Source organism: Gasterosteus aculeatus, chromosome 2 (assembly GCF_964276395.1).
Source record: "Gasterosteus aculeatus chromosome 2, fGasAcu3.hap1.1, whole genome shotgun sequence".
NCBI lineage: Eukaryota > Metazoa > Chordata > Actinopteri > Perciformes > Gasterosteidae > Gasterosteus > Gasterosteus aculeatus.
This window is the reverse complement of record NC_135689.1, coordinates 6,508,389-6,532,646: the sequence shown is the minus strand read 5'-3', so window position 1 is coordinate 6,532,646 and position 24,258 is coordinate 6,508,389. Positions and strand designations below refer to the sequence as shown.

General features: G+C 40.8%; 3 protein-coding genes across 5 annotated transcripts in view; 1 reads left to right on the top strand and 2 right to left on the bottom strand.

The window, feature by feature from the left end:
• Positions 1-6,063, bottom strand: part of hnf4a (hepatocyte nuclear factor 4, alpha) — a 16,048-nt gene extending 9,985 nt beyond the window's left edge. Inside the window, exon 1 of the mRNA XM_040194549.2 lies at positions 5,927-6,063. Within this exon, the coding sequence (XP_040050483.1) occupies positions 5,927-5,975 (49 nt within the window). The 5' untranslated portion in view covers positions 5,976-6,063. The remainder of the gene's footprint in view (positions 1-5,926) is intronic.
• fitm2 (fat storage inducing transmembrane protein 2) overlaps positions 1-12,901 on the top strand; it is a 14,356-nt gene extending 1,455 nt beyond the window's left edge. The window contains exons 1-3 of one of the 3 annotated variants that reach the window (XM_040194561.2): positions 6,032-6,102; positions 9,847-10,148; positions 10,871-12,901. In XM_040194561.2, the coding sequence (XP_040050495.1) occupies positions 9,976-10,148; positions 10,871-11,465 (768 nt within the window). In that variant the 5' untranslated portion in view covers positions 6,032-6,102; positions 9,847-9,975 and the 3' untranslated portion in view covers positions 11,466-12,901. Of the gene's footprint in view, positions 1-6,031; positions 6,103-9,758; positions 10,149-10,870 lie in introns of those variants that run through there. The other 2 variants (XM_040194560.2, XM_078089113.1) reach the window with 2 other exon arrangements.
• On the bottom strand, positions 12,898-24,258 carry gdap1l1 (ganglioside induced differentiation associated protein 1-like 1). Its single transcript, XM_040194558.2, has 6 exons — positions 23,771-24,258; positions 20,667-20,859; positions 18,371-18,544; positions 17,015-17,109; positions 16,232-16,346; positions 12,898-16,143 (listed from the first exon to the last, which is right to left on the bottom strand). Exons 1-6 carry the CDS (start codon positions 23,948-23,950, stop codon positions 15,800-15,802), a joined length of 1,101 nt encoding a protein of 366 aa, XP_040050492.1. The 5' UTR covers positions 23,951-24,258; the 3' UTR covers positions 12,898-15,799.

Below are 24,258 nucleotides of genomic sequence, written 5' to 3'. Positions count from 1 at the left end.
AAAGATAAAATACCACAACAGGTTTCATCTTGTTACAAATCCAGTCAGACCGAACAATTCTAGTAGCCTCCGTGCCACCAAATAAGTAAACAATTGCATCAATAAACATGAAGAGCCATGCAAGACGTAAATCAATCACAGTTAGTGATAAGGCTTTGTAATTATTAACCCTGTTTGCTGAGAGTTCATTTTGACTGCTGGCCCAATCACCTCTGTCAGCAGCTCTGCTCTGAGCACTTTTATCTCTTAGATCCTCCGTGAGGTCCTTCAGTCAGCCGCCGATCAATAGACATTTAACCTCTTCAGCTTGAACAACAAGCCACTAAATGTTTAGGCATTCAACCTCGTCCCGTCAGTGCACCCGGCCTCAAACCAAAAAGGACTCTATCCAAAATCGAAAATGATTCATATTTTTTTTAAACGTTCCTAAATATTTGTGATTTCAGATCATTCAAGAATTCAAAAACATATTCATTCATCTGGATATTGCATCAGTAACACTGGTTCTAAATTTTAGGAAGAGAGTTTCAACACTTCATTGGTTTATTCAGTGCGGTCTTTCTAACCTCTGAGGTCACATGCTGCTCTCTACTGGCCTTAATCTGACTGCGTGGTCCGATCACACTGCTGGTTTCAATTCAGCCTCACAGTCAACAGTGGTGCAGCAAGTTGAGCCAAAAAAAAAAGAAGCAACACAATTTCTCTGGTGTAGTGTATTCTTTTCAAGTACTTTCACAAGTAATTATATGCAATTTCAAAATACTAATTTACAAGTAAAAATCCAGGATGAATTGAACAAGTTAAAGTAGTTATGATGCAGAAGGAAAATGCCGGTCAGTTTGATGGTATTAAAATATTTTGTGGTTATTTCTATGTTAATTAAATGGTAACTGTATTTCTATGTTAACTAAACGGTAAATGTATGCAAAGATGAGATGTGGAAGTTGTATTTTAAGGCTGTAGGTCCTTATGGTTAAGCTAATTTAAACCACATTATAAACAGTTGGATACTTCAGTCTGTAACAGTCCATTATATCTCATGAGGTCATCAAAAGAATTGCATATAAAATATGTTACACCTAATAACAAGTAAAAAGCACAAAGAGTAAAAAATACAATATTTTTCTTGAAACGCATCACGTTCCAAGTAGCATGACATTGAAATGACTAAATTCAGTACATTAGTTTATGTACCTTGTTCCTTTTCACCGCTTAAGTGTCTCAAAATCCTACCGGAGTCTGTTACTTTCTACCATTTCCAATCAGGCAAGATGAAATCCCTGCTTACTGCTGCCATCATGTGGACACCAAGTCTACATCCAATTCACTGTTCAGGTAACGAGCCCCAAGCTAAAAGTTTCAGTCCCAAACAGAAGAATCGCTGAATTATTCGGCAAGCGAAATATTCATCACATACAGTAGAATCCATCAATTGGGGTTGTCAAGTTATCGTTAACCTCATATACATGAAATACTCACCCCAATGAACCAGCTCTTTTAAACTGTCAAAATTCAAAGCTTTGCCCTCTGAAAACACCTCGAACAACACATTTATTTTAAAGAATTCAAGCAGCAGAAAACCAGAATCACCTATTTCCATTTCATCAGTTTCCCCCAACGCTTCCGGCTTGAAGCTCCCAGCAGCTTTACTTCCACCACAACGCGGTTTTAACGCACAAACCAAAGCCTGTTGTTTGCCCCCCCCGCTCCTTTTGATTCAGAAACGGCCGGCCTCAACGCCCGGAGCTCTCTCTGCTCACTTTTACCTGGGTCGGCGAGGTGCAGCGTCCCATTCTGGCCATACATCCCTCTGAAGGCCGAGCCCTGACAGCCGGGTGAAGGCCCATGAGACTCGGCGGCTCGCTCGGCCAGCCCGGGAGGAGAAGCGGGGCCGCTGTTACCGGGTGGTGCAGTTTGCCGTGGGGGGCCACGGGGCCGGCTGTGAGGGCCCGCGGCGCCCGGGGATAATCCCCCTAATGCCTGTCACAATGAGATTTGATTGGAGACTTGAACACCCGGATTAATGGTGTCAAGTGAACAACGTGTAACTCCGACCCTGCAAACAATCTGGTAACTGGGTTTGCGGCTGTTTGACACCAGATTGGCACATCTAGATCATATTTATGCTCCAGTTTAGATTCAATTTCACTCCATTAGCTGAGTGATTTATTCACCAGGATGCTGTGGCTTTAACAAGTAATACTTTAGCATTTTAATCCCACAGTGAATGACTTCAGAGATCAAGTTAGATGTTCCATATTGATGTTGCTGTTACTATTTGATCCTTTAGTGACTTTGGCTAAATTCAGGCTGAAGGGGAAGGAAAGCAGCTGCTCACGGACACAGTCAGAGACTTTATTATAATACAGTAACGGTAGAGGAAAGTTTAAATTCAAAATAGCTAAATCCAGATGATAAAAAAACAACAAAAGCAACATTGTAGAAATACAGATTAAGATAAGTTTTCCAAAGAAGATTTTATGGAATGAGTATTTGGGTGTTTGTGATGGCATTGTGTTTATTAAGAGTACCAATGATGACTCAACTCGTACAGCCAACGGCTCTGAAGTTAATGGGATCTTTGGCTTTTAAAATATTTTTTAAGTGGATAGGAATGTGTACGAAACCCCTTGATTTAATTCAGAAAAGCCTTGGTGTAAAAATGAATCCCTTCAATGTTTGTGTGGGTGTTTTGTAAAGTAGCTTCTTGTTTAATAAAAACGGAGCAAGACTAAAGTCATGTCGCAAAGCACTAGAGATGCAAGTTCATGTCAAGAGCCAAAGCAATAAAAAGAAACAGCTTTAAAATTAACGTAACAGTTTAAATCTCTTAACTTAAAGAATCAAATGTTGATGTCCGGACAAGAGCGGTTTATTGGTTCTGTATAAAGACTCTCAATTTGAATTCAATTAAGCATTTAATAAATTGCCATAATTGTAAAATACTTTTTAACAACTTGAGTGTCTCCATTTTGCTAAATTGTGCTCCCATATTAGGCTAATTAACTAAAGCTATGCAGTTACTTTACAAATCAATATTTTTCCCACAGTAAATGCAGTTTACTTCTGAAATATAATGCATTACCCAGCAGCAGGTCTTTCTCATTATGGATTGATATCCTTGGAACAGCAGTTGACCAACCAATCTCACCGCATGGACAACAAGTCCTCAGAAAAATAAAAATGTTATCATCTCCATGACAACGGGGTGAGTCTATCTGACAGGGACGTTCACGTGATGCGATTAAAAGCTCCAGGACCACTGCAAATGGATCCTGTGCTGAGATTACTCCCTCAACAGTAAGCGATATAAGACATTATACTCCATACAATTAAAAGCATAAGTAAATATAATGCAATTCTATAAAATGTTGCTGATATTTTTACTGAGGTAAAATATGCATTACAAACATGTCTTCTCAAAGGGGCCAAAAAGGCCTTGCTGAGAAGACAACATGACAATATGATGCTGTGTTTGTGAATTCCGTTCGTTTTTAGCCGTTAACTTGGTCTTTGTCACAGAGGGAGTAGATCATATCTCCCCCCTTCGTGGGCAAACAGATACTCGCCGAGGAGCTGGTGGACGGCTGCTGTCATGTTTGCGTTCACCGAGTAATTCTTCCCACAGCAGAGCTGGGGAGTTTGTCCAGGTTGCGACCGTTGAGCAATTAATCCCACATGTCTGACACCAGTCGCACGTGTCGTAGGACACATGCTGCACGTTACTCTGAAGCTCAGACTAAAGGAAGAATGAGGATGTTTCTGTAAATTGAACCAGACGCAGCTCTGATTTTTTCTTGAAATATCCCCATTTAAGATGCCAGGAAGTCAAAATTGACACAGGCAATTTTAACAAATTTAATAGAAAATTGAGCATGAAATAGTATTGCTTGTTTCAGTCATAAAAGCAGCCAACTTTTGAAGGAAACCGAACAGGGATTTGCAGTTTGTTTGGACAATGGGGCATGTTATAAACGGATCATGGCCAAAAAGAGGCTTAGTGTATACTGCTGCCAAAGAATGCAATTTTATTTTTGAACATGAATGTCCACGTTTTTGAACGTTTGTTAACAAATCCATGCAGGAGACGTGGCCAGTCAATCAGATGACACTACTTTTTGTTCATGGATAAAAGCGTACATACATACAGACAGACAGACATACATAGACAGGTACAGACATTATAAACAACATCTATATTTTGATGTGTCAAAAAGTGAAGTGTTATTGCATTAAACAGCTGGACATTGTAGTTATTAGCAAACACTAATGAAGTGAATATTCAGTATTTGTGTTTTCAGTGGCAGAATAATACACAATTGGATCTTCAGAGATGTTTTACAGCAGCAGTATGTAAAGTTAAAATGAACAGCAGTAACCTTGTTTATTACATTAACTGTATTAAGTGTAGGAAGAGGATGTTGACCCCTGTGACCTCTCCCAACTGGTTTTCAGAGCCTTGAGTTCGTTATTTGGGCCGCTACCATCTTTTTGTCTTTGAGTAGCTAAAGGGTCAGGCTGAGTACAACAGTGCTGAATAAAACCTTTATAGGCAACCAAAATGTCACAATTTACTGTCATGAACTGTAAACACAGCACACAACAAATTTGAAGGCGAAACACTGACAATTCCCAGACTGGACCTGTCAATCACAAGGTAGCCACACCCTACAGCGGACCCTGGTTTATCGATCATTTTACTCATAAATGTGACTGTCATTTACTAAATGTACATCATGTTGTATGGAAGACAACTTCAAACTAGCGATTGAGAACATAGTGTTCATAATATAAGTTATGTTACATTTTATAATACAGTAGATTACCAACTGGCCTTGTAGAGATCCAACATACGTCTGCAGTCCCTCAGCTTCTTTTCATGCATATTTTGTTCATATTTTATTTACTAGAAACCATGTTGCTGGTCACTGTAACTGTGAAGGAACACATGGTGACGTTTGGAGGAAAGAAGTAAACAGTGTTTCCACCTGGCTGCAGGGGAAACAAAAGGCCGGGTCTTTAGCAGTGATGGGAAGACGTTGATGCAGAGGAGCTCAGAGAAGTTGGGAAAAGCAGATGTGGGATCAATTTTTTGGATTGATAAACCTAAACACAAATAGAAACACTTCACTCCTGCAGGGTTTCCTCTCCTCAGCTAGCTCAATAAAGAAGTCTGTTAAGGGACAAACCAGCATTTCAGGCACATTAATCAATGTTCGTATCACTTTTCTTCTCATTTGGTCACGGCTTTGGGAGATTTGCATCCCGACATGGGGACATGCAAATCTTTCAATGAATGACATGAGGAGTAAAAACAAAACCTCCATATACTGTATTAATAAACACTGTTGTGAGAGGCAATAATGTAAGGCCTTCACTTTTATTGACATACAAAACAAAACGGTAACACACAGTGTGTCCAAAAGCCTCCAGCAGCAATGTGAAGAGAGATGTTTGTGTCTGCACAGCATCACATACATCTAAGCCTTTAAAGTTGTTTGAGTCAGGCTTTGCCAAGAAGCAAAAACGTATTGTCGTTTGTCCGACTTCCGTACCGCCGCACCAACAGCATCAAGGAAATCCTCTCAGATGCTCCTGTAAAACCTGCTCAGACTCTCCAAGTGCTCTGACATCCTTAAAACCTTGTCCCATCATCCCCATCGGGCCCAGCTCTCTCCCATGGTCTCTGTGTGTGTTTTTAACAACCTCCATATCTCTGACACACCTCCTGAATTACAGCAGTGTGAACGAGGCGGACACACCGAATGGCGATGACATTTCCAGCCTCGCCCTGCGGCGATCCGGCGGAGCAGCGGAGCTCCAATCCCCCGAAAGAGAAGGTTAAAAAGCGAGCAGCTGCCACATTCGCACGTCCTTTCCAATGCAACCACCGGGCTGATTAAAACAAAGGAAGGTGTGTACTCACCAAATGGAAGTTCCACACTAGAACCGCCTGGCGTATTTACATTGACCATTTCGTCCTCTGCTCCCTCTCGAACGTGTGCTTAAAATCCTTTTTTCCCCCCTCCCTCGACATAAGGTGTAAAATGTGGAAGTTTGGCGCAGGTTGCTGGAGTGTGAGAAGGCTGTTGTTGGTGCAAGGTAAGGCCGGTGTTGCCGCTGTTATCTTATTGATTTTCCTAATCTGGGCAAATGTGGGTGGGGAGGTTAAACAGTAACCAGGCTCGTATGGACACCAATCTATATAGCAGCTGTAACTAAGGCAACATGATGATAGAAACCCAAATACATATGAAGTTATTACACGCTTTTCCTCTCTCTCTCTCTCATCACCAAACAGAAATGTCTCCATACAGTTTGGAAATGAGTATGAACACTTAAAAAGAAACAAATAAAGGAAAGAGAAAGGCTGAAGGGTGGAGGGACAAAAAAAGATGGAGGAGGAGTGGAGAATGTACTGAAGGTGGCAGCATACAAACGGGGAATGAGTGACGTCACCCGTTTTGTTTTTGACTGAGGGGGGAATATTACTGCTGAGTTGTAGGATGTATAATTAGTCCTGAGTCACCTGTGGGTGAAAGACATCCGGCGAAATCTATTTTAAAATGAGTGATGAGTGATTTCCAGGGAAAATGGAAAAATCACAAGTTCTGTGCCTTTATAACTCATTAATTAACGTGTCAACAGACATTTGTCTCCAAAACAACATGTTATGGTTTTATTGGCAGTTTGTGACAAGATAAAACTGAGGATTCACTTTCAGCCACTTTCCATTTCTGAAATGTTATCACAGCAAGCAAAGCGCTGTACTGGATTACTCTTTACACTTTTGTTCTTTACTGGGAAAAAATAGTTTCTACATAAAATATTTTACATGTTTGCTGTTAGTGGCTGTGTGTGTGTGTGTGTGTGTGTGTGTGTGTGAATTGGTTGGTAGGCACAGCTGATCTGCTCATATTTAACACCATAAAAGCTGCATTAGTCTCCTGTTTTATGGCACATAGATTTAATGAGGTGAAATGCAGCACTGAAAATGTCCCGCAGCAGCAGTGAATAAACACAAAGAAGTGAACAGCCAAAGTAGCAAACAGACATTGGTATATAATATATGGAGGGATATACCGCGTCATTAGTTATTTAAATATATACATTTCAGTCATGCAAACAAATTGACTGCTGGAATGAATGGACACTTTCTTTAAAAATATTGAATCAGGTTAGAAAAAGAATCAAAAACACATCCAAGCGTATGTGTGAACTGTACAAGAAAAGTGCACTGTCCTTTTTGCTTGGTGCCTTTCAAAATGTATTTAAAATAAAAAATCTCTCCATAGAATATTAGAAAAAAAACATGAACCGAGCAAGAATTTAGTAAACATCCATAGAATTAACTCAGCTGTGTGGGAATCCTTCACTATTAAAGATTGAGTTTAAATATACTGGATGGTTGCGTGGTTTTCTTATGATGACTTTTGTGTTCCATTAAAACACGTTTAAGACGCTGTGCTGCGTTTCTATCTGGTCAGTCGCTTTTCTGTTTGGGGAGCACTGGTTTCTCCAGCAGGAGCCGCCATAGCTGGACGGACAGACAGAACAACACACACGCTCGTAAGCCTAGTTTATGCTTCTAAGGAGGCACGGATGGCCTCTGATTCACGGAGGGTGATCTCCGCAAACGTCGGTTTGCCGGTCGAGGGGAAGAGAGTTGTGGAGGAAAATACGGGACAAATGTGTCCGCGATGAAAAGCTGCAGTGTCGATGCACGGGGCAATAAAGTCTATGATACATAAATAAACAAACCAACGACTTCCACACACAAAGACGTGACTCTCTAGTTCGTCTTCAACAAAAACACGTAGATGAATTGCTCTGCAGCACACGCAAGACTTTTTGAACCATGAATTGAAATAATAATATGCACAGTAGCCATAAGGCATTGTATTATGCATTATCCATTATAGTTTGGTTGTAAGGACAAAACCCTGATGTGGATTCATTCATTTCATCCAACTCAACTCAATACTCAATTACTCAAACATGAGTAAATCTGTTGGGGACATATTTCCACTTCCCCCCCCCCCATCATCCCCCATGTCCCCATTTGTTGTGTTAGTGAGTATTTGATGAAGCAGGACTGTGAATGTAGGATTTAGTTTGAATAAACTACAGTGTGTGTTTCAATGGTTACACATGGCAACAGTTGTCAGTGGCTCATTGATGCTTTTTTAATAATTTTTGGACAAAAAAAGAGATCCATGGTACAGGAAAAGTATATACCAGGCTTTGGAGATACTATTATTTAGTCAAATGTATAACAAATAATGATATTTATGTTTTTCATGAGAAAAATAATACTTTTACATTTCCTGGTGATCATTTCTCTGTAGGGTTGTAAAAACCACAATGTTTGAATGCATGACTTCTGTACAGGATTTCTTTTTTTGTTTGATTTGTTCTGATTTGCCAAATATCAATAAAATGTTCTTCCTGTTTTTATACTGACTGATTAAGAAACATCACAACATTTGACCAGTTGCCTGAAAAGAGCTGGGTTCACGTTATGTCGACTGTTTTATTTAGTTTCTTCTATTCCAGAAAACTCTTTTAAGGGAAATAAACGTATTCTTAATGATAGCCACTTTCACACTACACTTAAAACCTGGTTATTTAATCACATATTTTGTTACAGAGAAACTTGTTTCCCCAGTTTTATGCCTTTCAACTCCTCTTCTCACTCTTACTTCAAGCTCTCCTTACTTAGAGTAGTTGCAGACCAGCAGTGTTGCCTCCTTCCTTCCACCTGCTCACGAACCCGTTCATGTCAGAGCACGCTGCTGCTCGCCCACACCATCTGAGAGGAAACACAGAACTTGTTTTTTGAACTGGCTCGGACTGGGGCTCCTTGGTTGCTAATAGACTTTAGCACAGTAAGATCCTCCTCTGGATATCTAATAATTAATCTACACTTTACCTGAGGATGCTTCTGCCTGAAATACTCAAAATATGTTTGTTATGACTCCCACTTTTCTCTTTAAAAGGTTTTTGGGAAAATAAATGCTAGTGGTCCTCCTTGTTTAATTCAGGGCAGAAATCCATTAAACTCATCCGTAGATATTGTTATCAAATTGTTATATCGTTATCAAATTGTTACATTCACTTGTTGTAAAACAGATTAGTGATCAGCACAAAAAATACATCATCCAAACCATAGAGAAATTCATCATTTAAGTGTTTGCACTGAAAGAGTCTGAGGTTCTGACATATGGATGTCGATGACAGGTACTGTGTTTGACATGTAAGTCAAATTAACTGTATTAGATTTGTCGCTTTTTAAGCATAGTTTTAAAATTATTAACCCCTTGCCACACAGTGGGAGTAGTGTGCAGCAGTTAAGGGGGTTTGGTGTCTTGCTCAGGGACTTTTCGACTTGGGACATGGAGCAGCCTTCAAACCGCCAACCTCGAGGATGCCGGTGCACCTTCTCTATTCCATGCACCACAGTTCAAATCAAAATGCACATTTTCAGAACTGCTTTAAATGTGTGACCAAAATTGTGTGTTCTATTTATTACCTTCTCAGAAATGAAAAACAAGATATTTTGTGTTGAGAGGATAGCATGTTCATAATTGTTAATGCTGATACGTGATCTTCTACGGACGAAGGAATCATTAGAGGGTCAGGGTTGTAAAGAGGGGACACATACAGACAGAGAAACTGTGCAGATAAAGATCTGAATCAGGAACGCGTCCGGACTTTTTCTAGAATCTCAGAACTTTCACCCTTTTTGTTCGAATTTTGACTCTTACCCTTTTTCTCTTTGAATCGCTACAGTCTGATTTGGTTTTGAAGTAACTAAAACTGTTTTTTACTCGTTTCTTCGTGGAGACCCTGTTACGTACAACAGGTGGCGACACACGAGGGAGTTCAGCGGCAAACGGAAGCTGGCCGAGGAGGAGCCTCATTGGTCGAGCCGCAGTGACGTCACAAGGACTCGTCCCGGTCAGCTCTGTCACTATGGCGGCGGTGGATGTCATTGTGGACAACTTGGTGACTCTCTGGAGGATACCGGCAGTCAGGCAAAACTTCCACTGGATATTTTTGCTCATTTCGGTGGTGGGATCGATTCTGAAAGAGCTGGAGCTTGTCCCGGAGACGTACTTCAGCAGCAACAGAAATGCCCTGAATGTGTGAGTCGAGCTGTTGTGTCATGTTGCTAGCTGGGGGGTGACTTTAGCTAACAGAACTGACGGATTTAAAGCTGCCGTGCTCACAAGTTAGTAGAAGGCTTTGTGGTAATAAAGCTATTTTTTTTACTAATTATCTGCTCATAATAACAAGGTGAAACAACCATGTTGTGATGTTTCCCTGACTGCGTTGTGATGAAGTTCGCTACGCCGACGTAATTTGGGTCAACGGTCAAATGTGACTTCTTGTGTCATCTGTTCGCACAGCTGTGTTAAATGGTTCTGTATCACACTCTGTCAGTAAAACACTCTGTTGTCTGCGTTGCCAATTATTGGAAAAAGTGATACGTTAGTGTACTTTAACAATGAGTAAATACATCTGTGTGTTCAATGATCACCTTTACCTCACATCACTGAGGGCATGATTATTATTATCATTTATCATTTAAAACCAGCATTTAAAGATAACCTCTAGTGTTCCTGCTCTAACTCCGACCATTCAACATCTTTCTGTCAGTTCTTGTCTTTAAGGAATGAAATGGTTTTCATGGCTATAGTTACTTAAAGGGTTGTGATGGTTTAATAAATGGCGTAGTACCCAGGCGCCGTCAACCCATAGTGTTTCTTTTAATCTGATACAATATAAGAATGTAGTCCAGAATACGTTGTGTTAGTTAATGCTATTAGCTCAGACCAAATGTGAACTTCCCTTTTCTTTCTTGCAGGTATTTTGTCAAGGTATCCTGGGGGTGGACGCTGCTGCTGCTGACCCCCTTCCTCCTCCTCTCCAACTCAACCGTCAGCCGCAGCGCGGCCTCCCTCGGCCGCCGGCTGCTGTCTCTGGCGGTGGCGACAATCATCTGGTACGCCTGCACCGAGGCCTTCTTCTACGTCGAGGACGTGACCGGCTCGTGTTTTGAAACGGACGGCGCGGACGTTGTCATCAGGGAGTTCACATCCAAAGTCGGCTGCAGGCGGGCCGGCTACCAGTGGCAAGGCTACGACATCTCGGGACACTCCTTCATCCTGGCCTACTCGTCTCTCTTCATCATTGAGGAAACTGCGCCCATGACCTTCCTGAAGACAGCCGGTCTCTCTGCGCTGCCCAGGATGGTGCTAAACTTGCTCTACGTAGCCTTGAATCTGATCGTGATTGTTTGGGTGTGGATGTTTGCGTGCACCTCCGTTTACTTTCATGACCCGTCTCACAAACTGCTAGGGACGGTATGCGGGCTGCTGGGGTGGTATCTGACATATCGGGTTTGGTATCTAAAGCCATGGTCGCCAGGACTCCCTCCTCGGTGCCACCTGAAGGACTGAAGCTACACACCTGAGCTGCGGTCATGCTTTCCTGTAGTTTGTTATTGTTGCAGCCATCCTCATCACAACACACTACATTTGATGTTATCTTTCTTTGGGTCCAAGCTGGCCAATTCTATTAGTTATTCCCTCCTTACAGAAAGGTTGCTTTGTACTGGATGGTGTTTGGCAGCTGCTGTTCCCAAAATGACTTAGTAATCTGAGATAAAAGCAAGACGCTGCTCTGCTGCACAGCTTCAGCCTCTCACCTCCATCCACCGAGGCTCGCATGCTCCAACATTGTTTGTCCCGCAGTTTGTTGCCTTTTAGTTTTCGACTCTTGGATGAGTTATCGCAGCTTTTTAGACTCATTAGAACATTTCGAATGTTTACAGCTCCATTGCAGATGAGATACTGAATCAAATGATTTAAATGAGCTGTTGCGTATGAGCAGATTTATTGTGACTGTGTGTCGACACGATAAGTCAAGTATGCTCAGAGAATGCATCAAGCTTCTATAGGGAGTATATACATGGTTTTAGATGGCCATCATAGACACACTTTAATTTTAAGCCAGCCCTGCAAGGGTCAATTGGTAATTAATTAAATGGTTTAGTTTGTTAATGTTTATAACTAATTATTATTTTTTTAATTGATCAAAAATGGCCATCATATTTCAAATTCAAATATTAAGTTGTGTCCAAGCAAAAGTAAACAAATCCTCGGGATTGATTGTTTGGGTTTTGTGCTTGGAAAGATAACTTAAACATATTTATTGTCAAAGTGTTATTTCCGTTTCTGTTGGAATAGTTGACTATTTTAGTTGATTAGTCCAACTGAAAAGTTGGAATTTGATTTGTTTTTTGAATTGATCTTACAAGTATTGTCAAATTTTGCCAAAGCCTGATTATTTATATATATATATATATATATATATATATAGATAAATTCCTCTTTTATCATGGAGTGCCAAACTATTAAAAACGCATCACTGATTAACACGAACACTGACCTGTATGTTCGGTCCCATCGCATAAATACTCACTAAATAAACAAATCCTTTTTAATCTCCATCTGAAAATAGTCAGTTAAGTAATGTTTGCTAAAAACTGCAATGCCCCGTTGGCAGCAAACATTTTTTTTTTTATCTGAAAGTTGGTTCATGTCCTCAGTAGAAACCAATGGGCCTGAGTCTGAGTGCCACAAACCGAGTAGGGAAGTATTAAGCATTAAAATAAGGATATATTGTGTACTCAAATATAAAACCGTCCTTATCCTGCAATGAGACATTTAGGGAAGCTTACTATTGGTACATTTCTTTATGAATATTGATTTGTCAAACAATGTCAAATGTTGTCGCACTGATGTGTACATTTCTTGATGTGTCAAATACACAGTTACAAACTAGGCAGAAGGGAACAATGTACGTTAAAATGAATAAAAACAGGATCTGTTTATTCCATTTTCATTATTTATTTGTCATTGATGGCAACTGAATAAATTAAGGCTTATGAACAAACATCATTAAAGCACCATAAATAAATGCATATATATAAAAAATAAAATACAAAATATAAAATACTATAGTGAAATATAATGGCCACAAATAACAACTTGTATTCCTTGATTTGAGTTCTTTGTGTGTGTGTTCAAAGAAGGTACAACCCCTCGGGTGCCTTGATTTCATTCTGAAGACGCAGTGGAATCTTAACCGGTGTGCTCGCAGTAGTGGAAAAGCATTCAACATGATTAGATGATCATCAAGTTTCTTGATATTCGACTCTGCAGTGACATCTACAGTTTGTCAATCAACAAAGGAAGTGAGGGTCTGAGGGTCAAAAGGTCAACTTAAATAACAAGTCAATTTTATAACTAAATTGCAACAGGAAATGATGCCTTTCACTTTGCGTCCTCTTGTTTACTTAGAAACTTCAAATTCAGATCACTTACTTTTTGCATCACTGCCGTTCATACAAAAACATTTTAAAACCCAACAACCTCCGCGTTTCCTTTCATGCACATCTGCAATGTCTCATGTTCAATCTATATGGCTGTGCAACCACTATCATTATCAAACATGAAACTAAACACGATGAACAGACCAGACCTCTACGCTCTTCAGAAGATTCAGGAGCTTCCTAACTGAACATGTCAAATAAACCAGACTTAAGCTGTACACAAACTATGTACTGTGAGTCCTTTCTGCAAGAAGTGTCAGCGAGAAGCCATAAAACCAAAAGCAGCTTACAGCTCTGGCCTCCAGCTCACATGATGAGCTGAGGCTGAAAAGCGTATTGTTCATATCGTGAGATGCTAAACCCTGAATGTCTGACTGAGGAAAAAGCATAAAGTCTCCCAGTAGGGGTGAACACAGTGTGGAGTGAGAAACTGCATCAACAAACAACTAGACTGGCAAAGCAAGCCGGGGGGAGGGAGGAGAGGAGGGTCTTTTTGTTTATCCTCCTCCTACTCCTTTAAGTCACCTTTTCCTTCCCTGTTCCCCTCATTCAACATTTGAGCTCATTTTAAATCCAGTTTGGTAAAATGAAAGAGAATGTATCTGTAAAAACAATCGAGGCGGCGACAAACAAAAAAACACAGCAGTAAAATTCAGTTTCTCTTGGCTCAGTAGTGCTGAGGGACCATCTTGACACGGACACGGAACAGTGCGGGGGCTTCAAAGGTGACAATTACCAAGAGAATATTTATCTATGGTTTTAAAGTTTGGTAGTAATCGTAAATTCTGCCTCTGGGCAGTGTCCATCCACCACAAAACGCTTACACAATAAGAAAGTACCCATGCAACGAGATATACATCCTAATCCTAATGTAACACTATTTGTGCCGTAGATGCAGAATTTACAATTGTCATCCAAACGGCCACGTTTGGCCTCGTCTGAACAGGGAGGGCGACCGTGGACCAGTGTGTGCTGTGTGATCCGTGGTGATCTAAATAAACTCACTCACTGTGTTTTACTGTGTGACGGGTGGACAGTTAGTTAAAAGCAGTCCTTCCAACGCACGTGTTCACATCTCCAATTTCTGCCCCGTCATGTAGCACTATAGTGAAAAAAACCACACAACACTAAGCATCAGCTTTTCCCGCAAAATATACATTGCATCAGAAAGTATTCAGGGTCCTTTACTTTTCACATGTCATGTTGTAATCTCGCAAAATCACTCAGGCTCATAAAGAATATCGAAACATCATTCTGACCCCTTCGCAGTGACCTCGGGGGCCTCCTGTCTCTCAGGATACAGGCAACCTCGAGGGGGGGGGGACTGCAAACAAGGTGTAGAAACATCTCAAACACGATAAACCTCAGCTAAATGTCAAGCATCAAAGCAGAAGGTCTGAATTAATATGTCAATACCACATTTTTCTTCTTCATACCTCTGCTAAACAAAATCCTCACCATTGCTGGCTATTGAGTGTAGATGGATTTTAGTAAAAATGGTTGAACAAAATGTGAGAATCCACAAAATCTTTGATGAAACCCAGAAGGTTGTTTAATTAGACTGTTCAAAGGAAAGTTCCTGAATGATTAAAGACTCTTTCACCTGGATAAAAGAAAGTATGCTGAATCACATTTTAGATTTTTCAAAATAAAATGTGTTTTTCAAACCGAGGGTCATTTCTGGCTACTTGGATTGGAAAACATACACACACAACTTAGGTAGAGTCTTTGAAGATTGTTCACGGTATTAATGCTAAGCTAAGCTATACGGCTGCTGTGTCTGGCTTCAAATTTAGCATTTAACAGCAGTCCACAATCTTCTGGGGTTTGCAAAGATTGTTTGGCTTCAAGACCGTATCCACGTCTCTTCGAGAGAGTAAAAAACTACATTTCCCCAAATCTCAAAGTATTTGACAGAAGTCTGCTTCCGTCCTTTCATCATTTCTTCCGGCAGCACTTAACAGAACGTCTTTGTCACGTAACATCTTCCTGTGGTTTTTAGTGGGTGAACCTTAGGCGTGAAGAGCAGGTGTGAATAACGGCTGTAATAGTGGCATGCGAAGGTCAGTTAACCCCTGTTGCTGTTATTGTGTTTAACACTTCGTCTGGGTTCCTTTAAGTTTTGAGTATAAGAATGCGTAACTCAAATAAAAGTGAAACTAGGACTTGTCGGCCGCAAGTTGCCAGAATTTAAACTCGATGTAGGCCTTGATTACCAGAAAATGTGCTGTCAACAATTTCTTATTATGGAATGTTTTAATATTCTTTGTTCACCCAGGTAAGTAATAGTGTTCTCTATATAGATTCATTACGTTTTTCCTGCTGTCATAAAACATTACAGAAAAGCTGAAACATCACACAGATACACAGACATGTAACACAAGAAGAGGGCATTAACTACATGTATTTCTTTTTTAAATACCAGTAGGCAAAGTAGCCCATGCCTCCCAGCGAGCCCATGAGGAAAGAGGCGCCGAAGAAGGACGGCGGCTTCTTTTTTACCATCCGGAAGGCGTTGGGTAGGACGGCGGACAGAAGGGTTGTGTGGATGTCGCCCAAGACCTTGCGGAACGCGTAGCGTTTTTGCACGCGCACAAAAAAGGACTGCAGGTTGGCTCGGCTGCCGTCCTCCCAGTATTTCTTAGAAAGTCCCAAGAACTTGAGCCTGTGCAACAAGGCGCCGAGGCAGACGTCGGCTAGTGTAAATTCAGGTCCACATAGCCACAGCTCACACTTTTGACCTGCAAGGAAGTTAGAAAATCATAAGTAAACATTGTTGGAAATGTTTGGAATGTCGTTTTGGTGGAATTGTGATTTTCTTTGACATACCTTGATACTCTAGTTTTCTTTTCTCCAGCTCGGCCTCCACTTGATCGAGAACCATGGCCAACTCACCCAGAATTTTCTTCAGGTAGTTCACATTATCGTGGTCCAAGATTTTTGCCTGATGATCGTTTACAGAAAGGATTAAACAGATGGAGGTTGCATGGCTGGGAATTACATCGAGATAAAGTAGGAATAATGTGAAAGTACTCTAAGACAAATCTTTTTTTAAAGTTTTTAACTAAGCTAAGTGACTGCTGGCTGGTCGGTTAAATCTAATATCTAGGTTAAATTAATTAATCTAGATATTAGGTTTAGTTCCTTTCTTTTGAAAACAGTATTTCCAGGTCTATTTTAATTTCTAAATTAAAAGGAACTACATTTGAAATAAATATAATATTTTTTCAGAAGGTTTTTAAAGGATCCCCTCTTGAAAATCCTCAGATCCGTCACCTAAATTAAAATATTATATAATGTATAAACACTCTTAAGGTATCAAGTCAGGGATGGGTTTATATAATTTGTTACACGTGTTACCCTTTAACCTCTGAAACTAATCCAAAGAATAATATTTCCTTGAATTTAAACTATTTTTTTTCCATCATCAGTAATATGCGCATTATGAGAAACTTCATGTAAAAAGTGATCCGTTGACACTATGGTTTGTTAAATAGGGTTTGTCCCTCCCTTGTACACAACATTATAATATAGAATGAAGATACGAAGATACGAAGATACAAAGATACGTTAGCGCATTTTAAATCCAATTAATGAGCACATCAAACTCACCATGAGCTTCTTCTGCTTGGACAGGTACGGTTCCGTTAGCTGAGGCTCCTCGTGGTCCAACTTCATCAGCTCCGTCGCAGCATTGGCCAAATGTCCTGCAGAACGCACAATACTGTACTGATGCTGTGGAGAAAATATCTGTGCATACACTGAGCAAGCCAAGTAGTCTTGGATTGTAAATATTCTGATGCTCATTCTTTGCACGGTGCAGACGTTCTGTCCTATTGGTACGAGTATGAGTGTTCGCTGACTGCATGGAGAATTTACTCTAATCCTTCAGGGTCCCTCGTGGGCAGACGGAGACACTTTTGTTGTTATAATCCACATTGTAAAATATATGAAGCTATATATATTGTTGGGTATTTAGAATACATTCTAAGTATTTATTGTTGCTGCAAACAAGATGGACTCAGAGCAACTCAAATATCTTCAGCCTTTAGACAGATTCAATTAAAGGTTCGAGATATTTATTGTCATGTGTACAGTTAACAAAGTTACTCTGTACAATTAAATTATTATTTTGCAATATAGCCAGCAGCATAATGTCAGAAGTATTACATTTTACTCTGATGTGTTTTTAATGACGCTTCAGAAATGATTAAATGTAAAACAAACATAAGCAGATAATCAAATACAAAACTAAAGTAAAACACATACATATTACTAACTCTGTACTTATTACTAAGTAATACATTAACTGTTGCCAAAATGAGGCGCTAAAAACAATAATAGTACCAAAAAACAACACAGGTAAACCCTAACCTCGCTGGAAGCTTTTCTTTGTTCACACACACAATCAACTTTATATCCTGAAAGAGAAATGGACAACGCGCCCCCTGCTCCCCTACTTAAACCTGCAGAAGGAATATCCGTCTCCAGAGGAAGAGATGGTTGACCCCCTCTCTTCCTCTTCAAGCCCACATCCAGTGAGGATCAGCCGCCGCTTAACCCGTCGGCAGAGATGCTTTAAGAGCTGCCGGTCTAAGCTTCACTATTCTTTCTTTCCCAAAAGTAAAAAGGGAAGATTTGAAGCACTTCTTTGTCTAATGTGTGAATGTGAAGCTGCAGCCGGCAGTCAGACTGGAAACAGTTACTGTAGCGTTGCGGCTAAAGGCACCTACTCAAACCTCCGTCCAAGTCAAATCATTGAGTCATACATTCTTTATTTAAAACTGTCAATTAAAGAGAAATGTTGAAAAGTTCATCTAAATTCCTTTTTAAAAACATACTACGATTTACCGTGACAAAATAATAACAAAGGATATGCACACACAAAACCTCCACCCTGTCTTCATGTAAGAACAATGAATTGTAAACAGCCGTATCTACACAATGCGCTGAGCGGGCTTCACTTACTACGTATTTCTGCGGTGGCGTACTTTGGGATCATAGAGTCGGCGGTGAGCTCCGGATGGAGGATGCAGCCATGTGTGTAAGCGTCCATAGGCAGCTCATCCAGTAGCCGACGGTACTGCTGCACCCGCTCGTGGAGGGGCGAATCTACATCGGGAACCAGCTGAGCCACCGTCTCTGTGGGCGGGGGGGGCGAGAGACGCATGGGGAAATATCAAATGTAGCTGTCACAGATCTCTGGAGATGACAAGCACAACGTAAAACATCTATAGCAATATTTATATTAGTATATTTTGGTATATTGTCATGAATTTCCCTGAACAGTTGGAGTTTCTAAGCAACAGTTACTACGCTTACTTTTACATCCCTCAAAGTCTCCCAGCGCGGCCACCTGGTAACAGAAGACATCTACACAATACGGAAGCAGTCTGAATAAAACCTCCGCAGACTGAAAAGAGCTTCTGCCTTCCGTTCTGGAGCTGCTTTGTCCAACGTATATGTTGTATATTTAAGTCATGTTACATGACATAAAAAGAGACAGATGTGAGAGTGCTAAAAATGTCCTCATCCAAATCTCGGCTATAAAACCCTACACATTTTTCTTTTGTAAAAGGTGGTTCTCCAATATGATTTACTGCTCCTTAAAAAGATCGAGAGAACCAGCTTTTATTTTCTGTCTCAATTCTACAGTGGTGACTTCATGCCGAATGGCCGTGAGGGATAGTGTTCGTCTTAGCGACCTGCTGCTGAGGGTCAGTATTAAGTTTAGCAGAACGGAGTGAGCTTTTATCTCCGCGCAGGGTCACAGCCAAGCAAACCCAGGGACGCCGTAGCCGACAGTTGGCCGCTTGAGGATGTGCAGGGTGATGGAGAAGCTTGTGTAAAGGGTGGAAGTGCACCGGGCAGAGTTCCAGAAAGCTGAGTAATCATTCCCAGGACCTGCAAGCTGAACTGGGCTTATCGTGCAGCAGCATCTTTGTCTGCTGCAGCACGGTGGCGGAAACATCACTAAGAGCCATCTGAAGAACAACGCGTTGTCTCGCTGACAGTGATGCACATTATGGAATATAAGAGCCACTGATTGCTTCTCCGTTAGTCAGCACACAGTTTCACACCATGTTGCTCGGCGCCAGCAGAAGAGTCTCTCTTTTCTGAGACATCTGCACTTTCCAGGGCACCTGCAGCTCGCGTTCATTAGGGATTTACGCATAGAGAAAAAGCATATATTTATGGAATTGTCCAGCATATGGGCTCTGTATTTTTTAACAGATGAACGAATACCCCTGCTGAAGTGTTACATAACACCTCATAGTTGTTGACTTCAAACTTGTTCCAAAAGAAATGAATGCAACAACCTGCGTGCGGCACACTATAAAAAGCTAAAAATGAATGTGTCTGAATGGGAACAAGACATCAAACACCAGGGTCGGTAACTGCCTCCAATTACGGAGCGAGCAGTGAACCAGATCCCTTCCAAGGCTTTCAAGCATCGCTGCTTCCAACGAGTCACCAGGAGGATAGTTGCTGGTCAACGTCACTCAGGTCTTTACTGGTTTGAGGCCTACTGAGAGCAGGATTCAGTGCCTGCATCATGAAGTTTGCTTACTTGTGTAACTGCTCAGGCGATGAATGGACCCTGTCACAATGCACAAATATTTGCACATCTTTACTTATTCATTTGTTGGCCTGAACTTATTAACAATCTCATTAATTCATATTGACGCAATTCGATCGTACCAGTTTCATCTGATCTAGTTAGAGGAGTTCACATGCAGGGACATTATGTCACAGCACAGGACACATTGACACACAGTGTGCAAGGACGACAGATGGTCAAGTATTGAAGGCTTTCAATTATATCTGCTGCTCCGGCTTCACAAACTGGGAGGATGCAGCCTGATACTATAACATGTGTGAGGTCTGATTTCTATTAAGATCATAAATTCACAATTCAAAGAAGGCGTTTTTGTTTTTATCTTTCTTCTTAGATCCGTGACTTGGTTCAAAAGCTTTCTATTTTAGACTTTTCTATATTTTCAGTGTATATTTTTAATAAAGAAATCTTATAAAAGGGGTCTTGAGGATGTGTTGCATCCCAAATACGCTTAGCTGTTGAGGAAAGATACCAATTGTCAGACATTGTTTCACTGCAGTGCAATGCTCTACATGCTGAAGCACGTGTGGAGAAACCCAAAGCTTGACAGATCCGCCATGACTTGTTGCACCCGAGCCACTTAGCAAGTTAATGCGTCGCAAAATAAATGTTCAGCGTGAAGAGAAACCCAACAACACACCCTACCTCCCACAAAGTTTTTCTCCATGTAATCTATAATCTGATTGTAGTCACTGATGATGGTTTCGCCGTGGAGGAGGACGGGCACCTCCTCGCCCAGGTTCAGCCTCATGAACCAAGGCTCCTTGTGCTCCTGCAGCGGCATGCTCACATCCCTCTCCTCGCACACCAGACCCTTCTCATTGATGACGAGACGCACCTGCAATCACCAACACAAGCAGGTCAGATGAGAAGGGCCACGCATACAAAAGAAATAAAACGAATCAAAAGGAAATGTGAATAGGTTTATGAAGTAATAGGCACAAGGTGATATTTTGACACTTTAAAGACGTAAATACAGGGGAAAAGACTGATTTTATGTGCTTTTATGTGAAGTAAAACAAAAGGAAAATGCTTAATGAATCTTGTTTTTTTGTTGTTGACAAGGAGTTATTACAATAATACCAAGGCAAGGTGGGGTAGTTAACATATTCAGCTTTTATTTCATAACACAACTTATCATGTTCATGTGGCGTATAATAAATAACCTTATCTGAAATGTTTGTGTGATCTGGCAAAATATTGAGATGATTTACAGCGTGCTAACGTTTCAGCAAAGACCTTCAGGGATGAAGGATAAGCCAAGGTCCATGGAGAGCTATCAGTGGCAATAAGATTAGTGAGAGGAGAAGACACTCGGGCTATAAGGCGCTGCATTGGGAAGAAACATGGCCAGACATGGTGTAATGAAATACTACTGAATGATCTACCAACCAAAGCACAGCAATTACAGCCCAACTGATGGTTCAGAAAGAAGGAGCCACTCTATGATTGCAGCTAGAAAGAAACACTTTTACATCTTTATCAGTAGAACTACAGACTTAAGCAAGGATTTCAATATAAAACTATGTTTAGGGTTCCAGTAATACACTGCTAGGTGAAGCCCACAACAACTTTTCTTTAACAGTTTGTTATATAATAATATTAGTCACCCTTTATGAATGATGCCACATAGTTCAGCTGCCAGGGAACTACAAAAAAACATGTCTCACTTGACTTTGGCTGCACGCATGCAAGTCTTTACAGGGCTGTTGATCTATTGGTGAAGTGTCATCGTCACTTGCTCGGTGTCTCATTGGCAAAGTGTTAACTGTAGGTTGTTTTTTTAGAAAAAGAAAAAGGGTTTTCACGCAAGATAGACTAAATATAACACTGCCTTCCTGTGGGGGCTGTGGGGTTACTTTTACTTATCACGATGCAAGCACTTCTGTTGCGTTTAGGCCCAATTATTGACTTGAATGCTGGTGGAGTGGATTCAAAGTTGTACTCCAAAAATGCCATTCAAAGCATGTATCTGCTTGCACAACGACAAATATAACACGCCATTGTACAGCTACCAGGAAATCAGTATTGAAATTAAATGTTGTTTAGTAGTAGTTGATTAACTGACCAAGTGAGTAATGGACTTGGATCCTCTAAAACTGGAAGAGTGTATCCATGTGTACGAACGAGGCACAACGGAAGTCGATAATAATTAGACAAAGCACTAATTGTCATTTCATAACAACTGTTTTTAAAATCACATTCCAGCTGATAAGTATTGCACTTGCATCAATTTGGGAAACCAACAAGATGCAGGTGTTCAAAATCGTATGTCACCTTTAGACAAAAGGGTGGTAGTGTTGTTTTTTGCCTAATGTTGTGTCTTATTCAATACCTTTGTATCGTAGCAACCTTTACTAATAGCCAGAGTCACTGGGCCCGCTGGTTGAGGCACGCATGCAATCTGCAAGGCTACTACTGAAAAGAAATATCAATATCAATTAATCTAGGTAATCACAACTTCCAACGGGATGTTCTTCAACTGCTTCTTTTGTTAATCATGCCAAAACAGAAACATACATGATGAATAATTATGTGTGACAAAAAGAGAAGCTGCAATCACTTGTATAAAAGAAAACAAGATAATATTTGGCTTTTCAGAATTAAAAATGATTGGCAAAATAAAACAATCATAAGAATATAGTTCAATTTCTTTGAATTAAATTCAACTGGAGAGATTACGAAGGAAAAGTCTTAGGAATTATTTCAGAAGAGAGCGTTATCGTATGTTGTGAATAACAACATAAATACCTGTGCTGGTATCTGTGTTTTCTGCACTCGTAAAGTAAAATAAAAAAGGTTTTAGTTTTGTGGGGATCGGAGATCTCGACAATTTCTATTAGCGACTGCTTTAAAGGATGCCAGTTTGTCTCCAAATATGAAAAGGAAACCTTGAAAACCAGCGTAGTATTTTCATAAAGATCGAGAAAAATATCATGTTCTTAAAACTCCACACCACCAGATTGAAAGAATAACCCCTGTGATGCCGTATTGATGTCACCATGGTTTATTTCTCTGAGGAATTCTCACAGCTCCTCCTGAGCCGCAGAAGACACAATGATGTGTTTCCACAGGTTGCGTGCTGCTACATTTGACTCGTGAACTGAACTGTATCAGATTGGTGGAGTTCCCCTTCGCTATACTTTACCCTATAGATTCATACTAGTTATGTATGTGAATGAATCGCTTTCAGAGCTTGACTTAGATTAAGATATGCTCATTTAATAGGAAAGGTACATGTTACTGTCTACTTAACCAATGAAAAGAAGCCCTTAGAAAAAAAAACATATGGTATGATTCAGCTGCAGAGGAGGGAAGATGGCCTTTGGTTGGTTTTGCACATAATTCCAATCAATTATTAAGGATGTCATGTGTCAAAGCACATAGGTTGTAACATCATTTACCAGCCATGGGGAGACTGAATAGCATCAACTGTTTCCAAAATGTGGCAGCTCAAATGGGAGAGGGGGGGGATCCATACAGAGGTAAATAACCTGAATATTTGTCACCAATCCAGCTTTGTGTCGAGGAAACGAGCCCCATGCTGCAGCACAATGCTGAACGTCTCCAACGGGAGACCTGCCCCGCTGCATGACCGTATTCATATTCCGGGGCAATACGTGCAAGAATAAACATGCACGGAACAAAACGTGTTTTAATCATAATAAACCCACAAGGGTTCCGTGCTGTAGCATCATGCAAAGGGACGTGGGACTCCCTCCATTTTCAAGCCCTGCGATTTTTTTTACCTTTTGGGAGGTGAAAGACTGCGTCCAGTGGTACAAAACGAGCCTGTCTTTATTGAAGGGTCTGGGTTCTGCCGTCGGTTCTTCACACTCCTCCCCGTCTGTGATTTTGCCGTCTTCGTCCATGGCGGAGATGGGCCACCAGCTACAGTTGGTGGGGGTAACATTGTTGGAAGACGCCATGACAGAGCGTTTTGTGCGTGTGGAGGAGAGGAGCGAGGAGGGAGAGAACAGTAGAGGGGAGAGAGAGAGAGAGAGAGAGAGAGAGAGAGAGAGAGAGAGAGAGAGAGAGAGAGAGAGAGAGAGAGAGAGAGAGAGAGAGAGAGATTCAGCTCAGCAGCATCCGTCAAGTCACGGACAGCTCCGGGTGCTGAAATCGGCTTCAACGACTGAAAACAAATTCTTTATTTATTTTTTAATCACGCATAACCCATAAGTAAACTGCTCCTTCCTCGAGCATGCTGCTGCACTTTTGATTCAATCGTATGTGC

Coding starts and splice junctions, on each gene's coding strand:
- gdap1l1 (XM_040194558.2), bottom strand. CDS start 23,950: ATGGCGTCTTCCAACAATGTTACCCCCACCAACTGTAGCTGGTGGCCC. Junction 20,860..23,770: donor AGTCTTTCACCTCCCAAAAG/GTAAAAAAAATC, acceptor TGGTGATTGCAG/GTGCGTCTCGTCATCAATGA. Junction 17,110..18,370: donor CGCCACCGCAGAAATACGTA/GTAAGTGAAGCC, acceptor TGCGTTCTGCAG/GACATTTGGCCAATGCTGCG.